This window comes from Bactrocera dorsalis, chromosome 4, assembly GCF_023373825.1.
Source record: "Bactrocera dorsalis isolate Fly_Bdor chromosome 4, ASM2337382v1, whole genome shotgun sequence".
Taxonomy (NCBI): Eukaryota; Metazoa; Arthropoda; class Insecta; order Diptera; family Tephritidae; genus Bactrocera; species Bactrocera dorsalis.
In genome coordinates this window covers 3,633,200-3,649,315 of record NC_064306.1, presented here as the reverse complement: position 1 = coordinate 3,649,315, position 16,116 = coordinate 3,633,200, and the positions used below count along the sequence as shown (strand labels likewise).

The 16,116-nt window shown below is 35.4% G+C and overlaps 3 protein-coding genes across 9 annotated transcripts in view; 2 read left to right on the top strand and 1 right to left on the bottom strand.

The window, feature by feature from the left end:
* LOC105232012 (sex-lethal homolog) overlaps positions 1-16,116 on the bottom strand; it is a 68,869-nt gene that overhangs the window by 27,072 nt on the left and 25,681 nt on the right. The window lies entirely within an intron of this gene.
* Positions 6,348-8,092, top strand: LOC105232010 (gram-negative bacteria-binding protein 3). The gene has a single exon (XM_011213560.4). The coding sequence runs from the start codon at positions 6,473-6,475 to the stop codon at positions 7,949-7,951; it is 1,479 nt and encodes a 492-aa protein (XP_011211862.2). The 5' UTR covers positions 6,348-6,472; the 3' UTR covers positions 7,952-8,092.
* LOC105232011 (gram-negative bacteria-binding protein 3) lies at positions 10,954-12,708 on the top strand. The gene has a single exon (XM_011213561.4). The coding sequence runs from the start codon at positions 11,069-11,071 to the stop codon at positions 12,632-12,634; it is 1,566 nt and encodes a 521-aa protein (XP_011211863.2). The 5' UTR covers positions 10,954-11,068; the 3' UTR covers positions 12,635-12,708.

The window sequence follows — 16,116 nt, the reverse complement described above, 5'->3', positions numbered from 1 at the left end:
TCGGTGACACATGGCGTATGAGCAACTAAAATTGGTTCAAGGCCTAAAAGAGTTGAGCGACAGTGCGTATGAGTAACTATTTTGACACCTGCGCTTTTTTCACAAGAATGTGGCCAAATTAAGTACACATACTTTAAAAAACTTTTTAAAAATCTGCTAATTTCAACTGCAAAATAGAAATAAACACATTTTAAGCTGTAATACGCGCTACAACAATAATAAATAAAAATGTTCGCGCTCAGATATTCAACATATTTACCTAGATACTTATATATTTGCTCCCATAAATATAATATGTGTATAAATATACATATATATATGTATATGTAAACCTCTATTTCTTTCGAATGCCATTGAAATGCCATCACTAGGTCAACTCATAATGCACAGCTTGCCGCCTGGCTGTCTGTCCATATGTCTGCCACGCTAACATCACTGCTCTGCTCTAGTAGTTTTATGTGAATAAGTGTGCGCGTGTTTGTTTGTGCGTTTCTGCCGTCGACTCGTGGCAGTTAGAGCAGCAAACGTTTGCAGAGTGTGCTATATTTTTTAAGGCAAAGTAGAGCAGGAGATGCGGACACGTTTGCTACGACGTACACTTCAATGCCCGGGAAATATCGCAAAAATAAATACGCGCATGCATATTTAATTTGTAACAATTGTACATTTCGGGATTGCGGGATCCACAATTGGCAGACACGGGATCCCGAATTTTTTCGGGATTATAATAAAATAAAATTATTAAGACATTTTGAAAAAAATATGGCGATGCAGCACAATTTTACATTTCGGGATCCACAAATGGCAGACACGGGATCCCGATTTTTTTCGGGATTATAGTAGAACAAAATTACTTACATACTTGGAAACAGAATTTGTTCGATGCAGTCAATAAGAACGTTTTATAAATGAACAAAAATACATATCTATAAGTAAATATTGGCTAGTCGAAAAAGTCGTTTCGTATTTCGAACCAAACTTCTGCTTATATTTTTATTTTTATATTAATAAATAAACAAATACTTATGTTTTATTTTGGTCGACCACTTTTTGCCATTTTTCCTCTAGAGACATTATTCCATGAGTGTAAATCGAAGTTCCGAAATTTCCATAACGGAAGCGAGCAAACCATTGTTGTACTGCACGAACTGATACAGCATCGTCTCTGTAAATTTCACAAATTTCATTGGTGGCTTGCGTGACATTCTTCCCTTTTTTATACAAAAATTTCGAAATATATTTTTTCATTTTTAAACACCCGTAACTTTTTTTTCGACTTGCCCGAATTGTGATTGGTAGCTCTGGCGATATACGACTGCAACGACATCTATTGACGAAATACGAAAATACTTTTTCGACTACCCAATATATCTTAATATAGTGCTTAGTTATGAAATTTTATATGTTTTCGGTTAATGGTGATTTGTGGGCGTGTCAGTGGTCCGATTACGCTCATCTACGAACTCGAATTTTTTTTTGTACTAAGGAACTCACTTACCAAGTTTCATCGAGATATCTCAAGATTACTCAAGTTACAGCTTGCACGGACGGACGGACAGAGATACAGTCACACGGATTTCAACTTTTCTCGTCACCCTAATTCTTATATATAAAACCCCATATCTATCTCGCTTAGTTTTAGGTGATACGTACAACAATTATGTCTAGGAAATGGGTGCAAGAGTATAAAAAGTGTGCAAATCAAAATTTCTCGGACCAGATCAATTTATTGCCTCAAAATGTTGAAAACAAATGAAAAAATTCCTTAAATAAGCAAATGCGGGAAAGCAATGGACACCCATAATTGCTTTGCTGGCGCATTACTGATTGATTTCAGGCATTTTTAACTCAATATACAAAAGCAAGAATGAAATCACTTTCAGAATTACTGGCTTAATGCTGCGCCTTTAGAATGTTATCGGCAAAGACTTCCACTTCATTACAATGATTAAGTAGGCAATGCGTAAGCGATTAAAAACGCTTTGTAAACTGTGCACACTCACGTGAGAATGCCTGGCAGCAAAGGAACTGATTGTTGCCGACCATTCAACAGTTGTGCGACAGCAAAAGTTTATTTCGATTTTGCAACTATCTGCCTTTATTGCTGTGCTGTGCTGTGTTGTGTCGTCGCCATTTTCACCTTCAAACGATCAACTAGTAGTGCAGCAATCAGGCATGCAGTCATCCCGAGTATATGCAGCATTGCATTTCACTTTGGTGATTGTGCCAGGGGCACTAAACCAAGCATTCACTCATCATGCCCCCATCTTTCAGCTTTTGTTTTGCAATATTTCCGCTTTTGGTTGTTATTGTCTCGTATGTCATTGTCACAATTTCTGCTTCTTCTCCAATATAAATTTAAAAATGCTCGCACAAGCGTTACGCTGTCGGTGAACCTGCTCAGACGACATACATATGTACGAATCGAATTATCATATGAACGAGAGAGTGCCGTGCATCGGTAATGTGGTGCATGTCACCAAATGAGCGCTGGATATGTATGTAGTTTTGTATGTTATGCGAAAATGCCTTACTGCGTGCGAGAAATGCAATGGAAACCACTGTAAAGTATACGCAAAAGGCCAACATTCGCAGATAATGAAATTGAAAATGGCGCGGAAAGTTCAAAATGTCGTCAAAAGGCAAGATAATGAAATAGCGCAAGAAATTAAGCAAGTACGGGAAAATGCAGCATTGACAAAAGAGATAGAGATGAGTGGAGGACAAAGTCAAAGAATATGAACTCAAGTTGATGGTTTGCATACAAAATACATAATAAGAAAATTGATTGCTCACTGAAAGCAAAGCTATGCATACGAAACATAAAGTCACAACTTATGAACAAATAGGTCTTAAATCGAAAAAAAACTTGGTCTATAGCTGAAAACCGAAAGGTCGAACTATCGCTGCTACCACAGCTCTTCCTTTGTATTTGGTAACATATATCGGTTAAGATCGTAAAAACTTCGACTAAAGTAGTGTGCAATCACATCTCGCAAAACTCCCATCGCTTAAAACGATTCGTCGAACTTGTGAAAATTCATAACTCTTGTAATAAAAACTTTTCATATTTCATCTTATCGTCTCTTGGTATTTCATTATCAGTTTAGTTCGACAATTTATATGTAGTTTTTAAAGTAGACACCCCGGAATGCGATAAATTCACCATTTACGATTCCATACCGCCTTACTTAAGCATGAAAATAATTATTTTCACAAGTATTGACCGAGGCGGCCGAAAAATGTCCTACACTTAAAAACTTCGCGCGACCTTCCGTATCCTTAGGGTTTATTTACCTCGTTTGCCAACTTGCTACGTTTTAATTCAATTTGTTACAAGTATAAATGGCATTTGGACGTGCTGAAAGGGCGGCACTTGCGCGCACACAGATCTATTTCCCTTTGGGCAATTATGTATGTATGTGAGTCGCATCAGTAAGTGGTTAAACGTGGCGACAAAATGTAAGATGAATTCATTGGCCATTTATCAGTGGAAGCTTACAAGAGCAAAGGAAAATTGGTTGTATGAGAAGGGAAAAGACTTCTCAATTAGAAAAAAATTAATAACTAATTAAAAAAATTTATTTAAAAACAAATTTAAAAAATTATGTTAATAATTTTTTTTTTTTAAATTATGTTAATAAAAAAGATTTTAAATAAAAAAATTATGTTAATTAAAAAAATTAATTAAAAAAATTTATTTAAAAAATTAATTTAAAAACTTTTTTAATTAAATAAATTATTTTAATTATTTTTAAATTATTTAATAAAAAAAATTTTTAATTTTTTAAATAAATTTTTTTAATTAGGATAATTTTTTTTAATTAAATAATTTTTTTATTTTATTAAAAAAATTTTAAAAATAATTAAAATAATTTATTTAATTAAAAAAGTTTTTAAATTAATTTTTTTAATTAAGATAATTTTTTTATTTAAAATTTTTTAATATTTTATTTCAAAAATTATGTTATTTACATTACAATATAAGAAATATAAAAAAATATAAGAAATAAAAAAAATATTAATTAAAAAACTTTTAAGTAAAAAAATTATGATAATTAAAAAATTTATGAATTTTTTATACTATAGTATGGTAAGACAAAAAAATTCAAAAAAAAAAATGTTGATTATTTACGTGTAAATTGAATTGTATAAACACTCGACATGGACAAAGTTATCGATTTTCGATAATTCTATAAATGGAACACCGAACGACCGTACCCGACGATTGAGCTTTTAGAACGAATATTCAGTAAATATTTTTGCCATAAAAAGGGTTCACAGCACGAGCGCACGCAAAGCACTTCGAATGAACTAAATTGATACGAGATTAAAATAAAAGTGGGGTTCCACAAAGTAAAAGGCTTAAACAACAAATAAACTATACTAAAGCTGATATAGAGTGTGCAGGAAGCCAGTGATAAAATAAGTAATAAAGTGTAGTATAAATGGATAAAAAATTAATCCAATGCAAAAAGGTGGCGCCGCAAAAAGTCACGAGCCGCAAGTGTTTTACTTAATGCGCCAAATGAGTCCTTTCCTTGTTGGCCACGATGTCAGTAATGTCTGTGTATTTTCTAGGCCAGAAACTTCTAATTGAATTGTTAGATTTTTGGCTTTTATTTTGCTGCCTTTTTGGCAATACACTAGTATCCTTTTTGCGCTTAAACCGTTAACCCGTTAACCCTTGCATACTTTTTCAACACTTTTTTGCTGTCATTTCACACTCATACCACTGCGCGTTTACACTGCTTTATATGTAACTCATGGCATGGAATTTTCAGTGGCGTCAGCCTGGCAACATTTGCATTTTTGTCGCTGTCGGCACCGATTTGGCTACACAACTCGAAATGAATCGGACACTTGTTTCTTTTTGTCTGCTAAAATTATCCCATGAAATGCAGGAAAAATGAAATTTATATTTCTTTATTTAGATTTGGACAGTCAGTGCAAAGTGGCACGAAAACAATAACAAAACATAAATTGAAATAGAAAAAAACAGTTAGAAGTGACAAATTTCCAAAATTCGAATACATGAAAAAGTTGCATGGTGCGCGCGTTTTTGGCGCTTTACCAATACAAACGTATGTAGGTTGGCGTTCAATGCGTCAAGGATCAAATAGCGCCGTTTCGGCGGGCGACCGCCTTTTCCTCAAAGGTTACAGACAAATGGTTAAAAAGTTCAAATTGGAAATCACGTGCCAAAAGCAGCAGATCTATATCCTTGAAGGTCACCACAAGTGTGCGTAAATCATTTGTATTTGCTGCCAAAGTGGCGAAAGCGAAATTATACAAAATCTCTATGTACTTGAGCGTACTAAATCATTTTCGAAGAATATACGAGTAAGCAGAAAATAAGAAATATATAAAGGAAGGGAGGAGTTTAGGAGTAGTTCCTTCAAGCCTGAAAGTGCTGACTTTTGATATTAGATTGGTTTGGGTAGTAGGGTTGAACCTAATTGATGGATCTCACTTGAACAGCTGTGAACGTTGGGTATTTTTGAAGACCGAAAAACCAAAATCACCTAAAAATGGTTAACCAGATACTCATAAATCGACGCAGCGTTGAGCTTATCACTAATAAAAAGGTAGTTAATATCAAACCCAACCATTTGGCTGGGTTCGCCGAAGGTTTGTCTACCAAGATATTTCAATCTGAGTCTGGCAAAAGCGAGAATATAGAAGAGAAAGTAACAAAATGATTCCACCTCGGCCTCCTCCATACTATTTAAATATTTTGTCGGACACTCTCTTCCAAAGCTGTATGGAGGAAGCCAAGGTGGGTTTGGGATGAGAGACCCCCCTTTTGATGATGATAACAATTCTAATAGGGAAGAAGTTTGATGCTATTGCTAATGAGGTTTGCACTTCTTGAATAAGTTTGAATTCACAGTCGGCGAGCTCAAAGCCACTCAATTCGTTGTAATTCTATTATATTAGAATCAATTAGTTTTCTTAGAAATTTTCATAGTTTTTGATTGCAATCAAGTATATTTACATACAAACGCATATAAAAAGAATCTCATAAATCGCATATCAGCTAGCCGGTTTAAAGCGTGGCGCCGGTATCGAGCTTATGAGCAAAAACTAAACAATAAGTGTTTACACAGTAAATTCAAAAGAAAATATAAGCATGTTTTTCAAGCGCAAAACGAATGTAATTTAAGATTGCGAGAGTGTGTAGAGCTTATAAGCACTTATGCACGCTCTTCTCTTCTCTCTCTTTGTGTGATCAGCATATGGGGTTTTCCTATCGTAAACTCGTTTGCGTTCATTATTTATTATTAACATAAGTAATCAGCAATGGTCGCTACGGCAAAATAAAATTATCAGCGCAAATGTCAGCTTCATATTGGCGAGCTCGACTTGGCGTGGTTACAGTTTGTTAGAAGACGTGCGCGAGACAGCAGTACGAAAATACGTTCCGACAATTGAATTCACACGGAAATTCGCTGAAAAATATAATTACAAAATGCTGCGCCAATTGTTAGTGTATGCTGTGTGTAGCTATATCGTGGCTGCCGTGTACGCAATACCACCCTATGAGGTGCCGAAGGCTAAAATAGATGTCTATGCCAAAGGTTTTGAGGTCTCCATACCCGATGAGGAGGGCATCACACTTTTCGCCTTTCATGGTAAGCTTAATGAGGAGATGAATGGCTTGGAGGCCGGCACATGGGCGCGAGATATTACCAAAGCGAAGAACGGACGTTGGACTTTTCGTGATCCGAACACAAAGTTGAAACTCGGTGATACGCTCTACTACTGGACCTATGTGATCTACAATGGTTTGGGTTATCGTGAGGATGATGGCGTTTTTGTAGTGAATGAGTATGCCACTCCCATGGTTAATACAGGCGACGATACTAAGCAGGGTGGCGCTGGTTTATTAGATGTACGTAGCGGCAGCAGCTGCCAAAAAACACCGTCGCGTCGTAATGGTTTAGAAATGCGCTGTGCTAATCAACTGTTATTCGATGATGACTTTAACGGCTCGCGTTTGGACAAGAATAAGTGGAGCGTAGAGCGACGATTCCCCACAAAACCGGACTATGAATATAACTTATACTTGGACGATGCAACCGATGTATTGCAAGTGGGCAACGGCATGGTTACCATAAAACCAAAATTGACAGACCGTCATTTCCAGCAGCACGCAAAACCGTTACATGCGAAATATGACCTCGGCGAAACGTGTACAGGCGCTCAAGGCAGTGAGGAGTGTGTGCGCGACGGTGCAGCCACAGCGTATATATCAATACCGCCCTTCATTACCGCACAGTTCTCAACTAAAGGACAATTCTCCTTCAAATACGGACGCATTGAGATACGCGCCAAATTGCCGCGCGCCAACTGGGTCTTCCCGCAACTATGGCTGCAGCCGGTTAACGAAAAATATGGTGCCGATCAGTATCAGTCGGGGCAAATGCGCATCGCCTTTAGCTATGTAAACGATACACAAATGCAACTGTTTGGCGGTTTGATCGTGAATGCGAATGATAAGTGGCGTTTTGAGAAAATGTGCGAATTCTCGGACACAGCCATTTTCAATTTGGGCAACGATTTTCATACATACAAACTGGTGTGGACTGAGAACGAAATTTCGGTGGCTGTGGACAATAAAAACTATTGCACTTTCAATCCCGTTAAGGATGGCGTCATAGCCGATATGTATAAAGACGGTGAAGAGCTGCCGAACAAAGGTTTGCTGCAGAAGGGTGGTAAATTGGCGCCCTTCGATGAGGAATTCTACATCACCATGGGTTATGGCATCGGTGGCGTACACGATTTTAGCGATAATTTATATGGCTGGCGGCCGGAGAAACCTTGGGGCAATACGAATCCACGCGGCATGGGCTCGTTATATAAACAAGTGAAAGCTTTGCATTTTGATCGCTGGATATCCAGCGGGGATATGGTTATTGACTTTGTTAAAGTCTATTCTATATAAGATATCGATACAAATTTTTCAGTATAACGATGAGATGTGATATTGATTTGTTGGTATGAGTGGTTGTATTTAAAATAAGAGTTTATGAATAAAATTTATGTATGAAAATTAGCCTAATAAAATCTTTATACATAAAAAGTATGTGTCACGTTGATTGTCCGCGTTGGACCCTTAAACTACTGAACCGATTTTAGTAAAATTTAGAGCACTGTGTCCTGTTCGAACCGACTTAGAAGGTGGGCTAGATATTTTCAATGTATTGAATAGCTTATTATATGAATAATAGCATAAAATGTATACCACAGCAACGCGTGGCTGGATCCACTAATAATTAATAAAATAACTTGCGTTTGTTTTGATAAATAATGGCAGCTACGTGGCAAAAGGGCTTGCAGTTTTAGTTCCCATTAGCTGAAAAGTAAACGCCAGGGTAGCGTTTATCCAAGAATGGAACAAAGAACAGGTTTTGAGAAAAACCACAGGCATTGTGGTCTTTCAAAACATTTTAGTCGCGCAAATTGTTTCGGGAGCGCGTTTTATAACACGCAAGACTTTATATTCGCGATTGATTTTAGTAAATATTCTCTTAGCATCACTAAAAATAAATCAAGAGTTGTTAATATAACAAAGAGCAGCAAACCGGTCGCGTTAATAGCCGCTTTGTAGTCGATTTTATATACTTTGGCAGTCGCTTTGATTGTGTTTACTTATAAATATATGCAAAAACGACAACATTTTTCTTTGAAACTTGGCTTGCATATTTAAAAAAAAATCGCTGTAGTGTAAAAAATATTTTTTTAAATTTTTTTCTCACCAGTAACTAAACTTTTCTGGGTGAACTTAATTGCACGCTTTGCCTCGCTTGCATTCAAAAGCAACATTTTGCTGTCTAATACTTTGCAAAGCTTTGATAAAATCGCTTTTAAATAACCGGTTGTCATATTTATGTTTAACTTCGTATATTTTATGTGTGGAGAAGTGGGTGTGATTTTTCTTACGTCGCTTGACAGAATAAATCGCAGCGTTAAATGTCAAAGCGTTACATTGCTTCTAAAGTTGTACGTGAGATCTTATTAAGAAGTGGCTTTAAAACTGTTAGATTTTTTTTTATTGAAAGAAAAATAAATTTCGATACACTGCACAGACTAAAGATATTAGTAAACATCATATTTATCGATTTCATGCATAAATGTAATACATAGCCTTAGGTGCCAATTAAGGGGGTATACTAAGCTAGAGGCCGAACTTTCGAATGCCTTTTGGCAATTGCGCCAAAAATCATTGATATTTGTACCATGCATTTTTAATAAATTTTTATACGTATTCCAATATACATTAGAAAAAGATAAATAAATTTATAACATAATAATCCCTAAAGGGCACAACAAGTGTGAAATTAAAAGAAAAATATCGATTTATAGGGTAGTCGAAAAAGTCTTTTCGTATTTCTAAACAAACTTCAACATATTTTTTTTTTATATATGTATTTATAATTAACTTTATTGAACCAAATATGTACCACTATAGAATACTTTGGAGATTTTAAATATTTGCATAACTAATTTCTTCAAGCAGAACTTTATAAGGAATTAATAACTAACAAAAATATTTGTGTATAAAAAATTTAAGATCCACCTTTCTTCTTTTACTCAACGTTTTTTGAGCGCGAATTCTCAGTATACATAAGCAAAGCAATTTACATACATAGTAGATAGCCAGCCATCCACTGTTATAAGCTATTCTTTTTCAATAAATTCTCGCAAGTATATTTTCAATTAAGCGAGAATCCTCAATTAGTCGTAACAACGAAGTGTTTGAGTGTGTGGTGTTCGTTTAATACATTTTTTAAGATCGCAATCTCAGCGATTTAAATATTGTTATGAAAAAAGCAAGGCAAATCCAAAAGCTCTACTCACAACCTTGTACGAGTATAACTGTGCATCTGCCGATTAAAACATCTCATTTATGAAAATATTTATGTGCAGCGGTATTTTTGCAAAAATTCTCGAAAATAAAAGCTTACTTGCAACTAATTGTAACGGGCATAATACGGGAAATTTCAGAGCTTTGGTTTTCCTACACACTTACATACACACCTGCATAAGCATGAATAAGCAGTAATGAGCAAAACAGAGGCAACGCTTGCTGTGACTTTCAAATAACTTTTAAATACCATTTGAACATATTTTTTGTTGATAATATAAGGAAAGTAAAAAATAAGTAAAATAAGCTCACTGTGCTAAATTTCGTGAAAAAAATTGTAAAAAAAAAAAATTTCCATACCAGAACTTTTTTTTAGATTTGTCAGTTTGTATGGCAGCTATATGATACAGTGGTTCGATATCGGCGATTTTACGAAATGAGGAGCTTTTCGGCGAGAAAAAGTTGTGAGCAAAATTTCAGAACGATATCTCAAAAACTGAGGGACTAGTTCGCGTATGTATAGACGGACATGGCTAAATCGACTGAGCTGGTCAAGCTCATCATTTATACACATAGTACTTCATGGGGTCACCGACATTTCCTTCTCGCTGTTACAAAATTCGTGGCACACTTAACATACCTGTAGCCTGTGCAGGGTACAAAAATTACCAATTCCACACGTGAGTCATTCGTACCGATTATTTACCGAATATTTATGCACGGCATCATAATAATTAATATCGTGCTGTAAATTTTTTGCACACCATATACATACGGTATGCATGTATGTGTAATTATATTCCTGTGATTTTGCAGCGCAGAATAACTTGGATTAAACTACAAAAACAACAATGATTAATGTATGTTCTACAAAAAATGAAAACAAACCACGAAAGTGAGTAAGAGCGCTTGGTTGAGAGCTGACACACGCTATGGCGATTCTTCGTATTCTCTCGGTTTTTGTGATTTACCACAACTGGTGAACTGGTTTGCCCATGCTTTTATTGACGTTAGAAACCTACAATGCTTTCGCCAAAAAAAAAAAAAAAAACTTATCAGCACCTGATGAGAGCTTCATATTGCGAGGCTCAGCGAGCAGCGGTCGTAGTAGTTTGATAGAAGACGCGCAACGCGGTTGTCCTACACAGCATTTATAACAAAGAATAGTGTGAAAATAAGCTTATAATCAACGAGATGTGGCAGCTGCGTTTCATTGTTGTCATGGGCTATATTATAGCCATGGCGCTAGGTATACCGCATTATGAGGTGCCGAAAGCAAAAATTGTTGTTTACTATCCAAAAGGATTTGAAGTATCCATACCGCACGAGGAGGGCATCACGTTGTTCGCCTTCCACGGCAAACTCAATGAAGAAATGGAGGGTTTGGAAGCGGGCACCTGGTCCAGAGATATTGTTAAAACAAGGAATGGACGTTGGAGTTACCACGAACGCAACGCAAAGTTGAGAATTGGTGATACGCTCTACTATTGGACTTATGTGATCTACAATGGTTTGGGTTATCGTGAAGACAATGGCGTGTTTACGGTGCGCGAGTATGCGAATTACACTACGGACGCAGTCGAGGAACGAAAACATGCGGAGAATGGAAAAGGTGGAAGCAGCAGCAGCTGCGGCAGCGCCGGCGGTAGCACGACGGGCACGAGCAGTGGTAGCGGCAACAGCGACACCCAAGGCGGCGCTGGTATCATTGATGTGCGCACAGATGAATGCAAACCTTCGCAATCTTATAAAAATGGTCGTCAGCAGCAATGTACGAATCAATTGCTATTTGAAGATAATTTCTCTGGCACGCAGTTGAGCAAAGACCGTTGGACCGTGGAAGAGCGCTTCGCCACAAAGCCAGATCAGGAATTCGCTCTGTACTTAAACGTGCCGGAGGTCTTGCAAGTGAAGAATGGCATGGTTAGAATATACCCACAACTCACCAGCAGTCACTTTCAACAGCACAATCATCCGTTGAATATTAAACATGATATCGGACCGCGTTGCACCGGCCGTGCGAACAGTGAAGAATGTGTGCGCGATGGCAGCGCGACAACTTACTTATCTATACCGCCGTTCATAGCCGCACAGTTCTCCACAAAGGAACACTTCACCTTCCAATATGGACGCGTTGAGATACGCGCGAAATTGCCACGCGCCAACTGGGTCTTTCCCCAATTGTGGCTGCAGCCAGTGAATGAAAAATATGGTGTTGACGACTATCAGTCGGGTCAAATGCGCATCGCCTTCAGCTATGTAAATGGTACAAAAATGCATCTCTTCGGTGGTTTGATTGTGAACGCGAATAGCAGTTGGCGTTGGGAAAAATTGTGCGAATTCCCGAATGCGCAGCAGCTCGACTTGGGCAACGACTTCCATGTTTACACGCTGATTTGGACGGAAGAGCATATCTCGGTAGCCGTAGACAATGAGGTGTATTGTAATTTCAACCCCAACAGCCACGGTAGGCTGGCTAATTTAAACAAAGATGAGCTAGAGTTGCCGAACAGAGATTTACTTAAGAAGGGTAGTAAAGTGGCGCCCTTCGATCAAGAATTCTACATCACTCTGGGTTACGGTATCGGCGGTGTGAATGATTTCAACGAAGGCTTATACGACTGGCAACCGCAGAAACCATGGGAGAATACGAATGAACGAGCCATGAGCACGCTGCTGAAAGCGGTGGAAAAAAATTTTGATGATTGGCTGGAGTTTGGCGAATTGCTTATTGATTACGTTAGGGTCTATGCAATTTAGATTTTTAATAGCACAAAGTGTATTCCATTTTATAAAAATTTTTTCAAATTTGAAATAAATTGTTCAAGCAAAAATGACATTATGTATTGAATCTGCAGTGAGCGAATTGAGTGTGAGTGAAATATGAGAGGAAACGTAACCAAAAAATAAAAACAAAACAGAAAGCAAAAACCTCAAATAAATACAACAAAAATGTCAATTTCATTAAAATTGATTGTTTAAACAAAGCATATTATTGAATCAATGAGATAAGAAAGCTTTGACGTATTTTTGCAGTAAATCAGGTTTTTCATAAAAAATATCGCAAATTACCGAAGAATATGTTTTCTTCTATTCTATTTCTCACAAAAAAATCAAAATTTTATATATATACATACATACATATATAATCTCAAATGCGTACATATATAAAAATATAGAAAAAACTAAGAAAGAAAAAGAACTAAAAAATACACAAAACAGAAAAACTAAAGAAATAAAGAAAAAAATAAAGAAAAAAATAAAGAAAAAATTAAAAAAATAAAGAAAAAAATAAAAAAATAAAGAAAAAAATAAAATAAAATAAAAAACAAAAAATGAAATAAAAAATAAAATAAAAAATAAAATAATAAATAAAAAAAAAAAAAAATAAAAAAAAAATAAATAAAAAATAAAAAAATAAACAAAAACAAAATAAAAAAACAAATAAAAATAAAAAACAATAAAAAAATAAATTTAAAAAAATAAAAAAACCCCACAACTAAAAATTTAAAAAAGTAAAAAATCAAAAAAATTTAAAATATCACAAAAATCAACAAAGAAATATAAAAATATATGTATATACACTGAAGAAAGTTTTTCACTGATGGAATAGTGTTTCTGGCGGAAAAGTGACAAAAAGTAGTCGACCAAAATGGTGCATATTTGTTTATTTATTTATTAGCATAGATATATAAAAAATAAGTTGAAGTTTGATTAGATATACGAAAAGACTTTTTCGACTACCCAATATAAAGTGTAAAACCATTTACAATCTTCAAAATAAGAATAAAACGCAAGCTAAAACGTGTAAACGTGTAGGAAACACTCAGTTCAATGAGAAAAAATTACCCACCACGACAGCCAAAAGAAAAAAAATCACAAGCAATGCATTATTTAACACTCCAGTGGTCGCGCCCCTTTTTGTGCCGTTAGTAGTCGCGCGTACTACATGTGTAGAACATTTTAGACATAAGGGTTTGAAACGAAATATTTGTAAATAAAAAAATTTGTTTTAATAATAATAAGTAACAGTTTATTATAAAACCAAATCAACCAAAAAAATATTCATTTTAAACATATTAGTAACTTAAAATCAGACTTCTTGCTAATAGTTATTCTTAAAACTTAAAAGTATATACACAAGTGGTCTACTATTGTAGTACGCGCGACTACTGGAGTGTTAAATGATAACTCAATTTACGAACTGCTGAAAGTGAGTAATAGACATAATTTTTCACAAGAAACCAATAAGAGAAAAGGATGGACTGGGATATTTATATAAGAAATCAACGGCAACTCAAACAACTTCAATTCCATGCACGCATCATTAAGTAAGCTACGGGTGTGTATGCCAGTGAAGTGGCTACGCCGAAGACGCCGACAAAAACGAAGGCAAGGCATGGCATGGCGTTGATGTCTACAACAACTAAAGCCGCGACGAACAGGCAAAACGGCAGTGGCAAAATTGCTATAGCTTAATTATTAAATATAATTATATTTGTCAACAATTGCCACGACTCGTTTGCGGTGCGCGGCGCGCTCAAGCGCTCTGCGAGATTTTTTTTATTTAATTTTTCTACTTTTTTTTGCATGGCTTAACTTTTTGGCTTGTGCCGCAGTTGTCATGTGACATGCAACAAATTAAAGTAGACTTTTAGGCGCATGCAGGCGTATAAAGAAAATAGCATTAAAGTAAAAAGGAAACGGCAAAGGTATGAGTGTGGAAAATCTAGCAGAAATGTATGAAGAAAATATAATAAAGGGGTGTGGAGTGGTGCAAGTGAGGCATTTGTGATTTATTATATTTGATGGCTTCTCTTCCTTTGCAATTGGGAAGAGGGCGGCCGTGTAGTAAAAATGTAAAATATTGTAATTGTGCAGTTACAACACAATTATGGCCATAAAATTGGTGAAATGTAGCGCGGATTCATTGTAATAAAGAAAATTCTTAAACAAGATAGGGGTTTAACCATGAATCATATTAATTTAAAGAAGTTTTTTAAAATGTCGTAGACGATCATAAGTCAGGTATGTATTTAAAACACTCAGAACTTGCATAATTTGTAGTGTGTTCTATTATTTTAAGATTTTTTTTTTTTAATTTTTCGGGACTTATTTCCAAATTTTTTTTAATATTATAATTTATAAGCGATGTCTAGGCCAAAAATGGAATATTGGAAATATCGAAATTTAGAAAAATTTAAATAAGACAAAGTCTTGAAAAAAAAAAAATGTGTTTGGGACTCCGAAATATTTCTCAATTTTTTTTTATGATTTCCCGGAAAATACGAAAAGACTTTTGGACTACCCAATATTTCCTAATTCTATTGTTAAAAAAATACATACATAATTGCAAAAGTAGTGATAACGGAATTTGGAAAATGTAAACATATGTATAAGTCAAAGCCTATAACATTTTCGGAGTGAAAAATGTTTGTTGCACCCTTTTTTTATATTTTTCGCGATTCCGAAATATTTCCTAATTTTTTTAACGGAATTCCGAAAAATTTCGTAATTTTTTTATGATTTGTAAGCAGTGTCGAAGTCAAGAATGGAGTATTGGAAATACCAAATTTCAGAAAATGTAAATAAATCAAACTTTCAATATTTTCGGAATAAAAACTTGATGTTTTCGGAACTCCGAAATATTACCGAACTGTTTTATATTATTAAAAAACTAATTATAAAACATTGCTGATTGATCAGGGTATCTCATGATCAAAAGTATGAAAAAATAAATTGCCTTCTTTCCAAAATAAATATGAAATTTTCGAAAAATATGTAGGTAACTGTAACGCAGTATGATATGGCACGACGTGTTTGGAGATTAGAAAATAGATTGCGCCCAAAAGCATTTTTTTGAAGGTTAGAAAATCGTTTACGCCTAAAATTATGCTACACAATGATGCGTCAGCCAAGGGAATTGAGGTTAAACCAAACGCGTAGCCCCAAAACACATACTTTGTGGACACATAAAAAAAACATAACCAAAAATCTGCGCTTTGGTAGTGTGTTTAATTCTTTTTTTTTCGAAATAGCTGCGGCATAGTTTGCGGCAGTGCGGCAAAAGATAGCGTACGCAGATTTTCGAACACAATACTTTACAAAATTCCTTTGCGTTGAATTACAAACAAAGAAAAGAGTATGTAGCGTGTGTATGTATAGAAAAAAGCCGTCTTGTTGGCGTGTGAGCAGCAGTGACTAAGAAGACAAAATTCGAAATATTTATTGGCTAGCTGTTT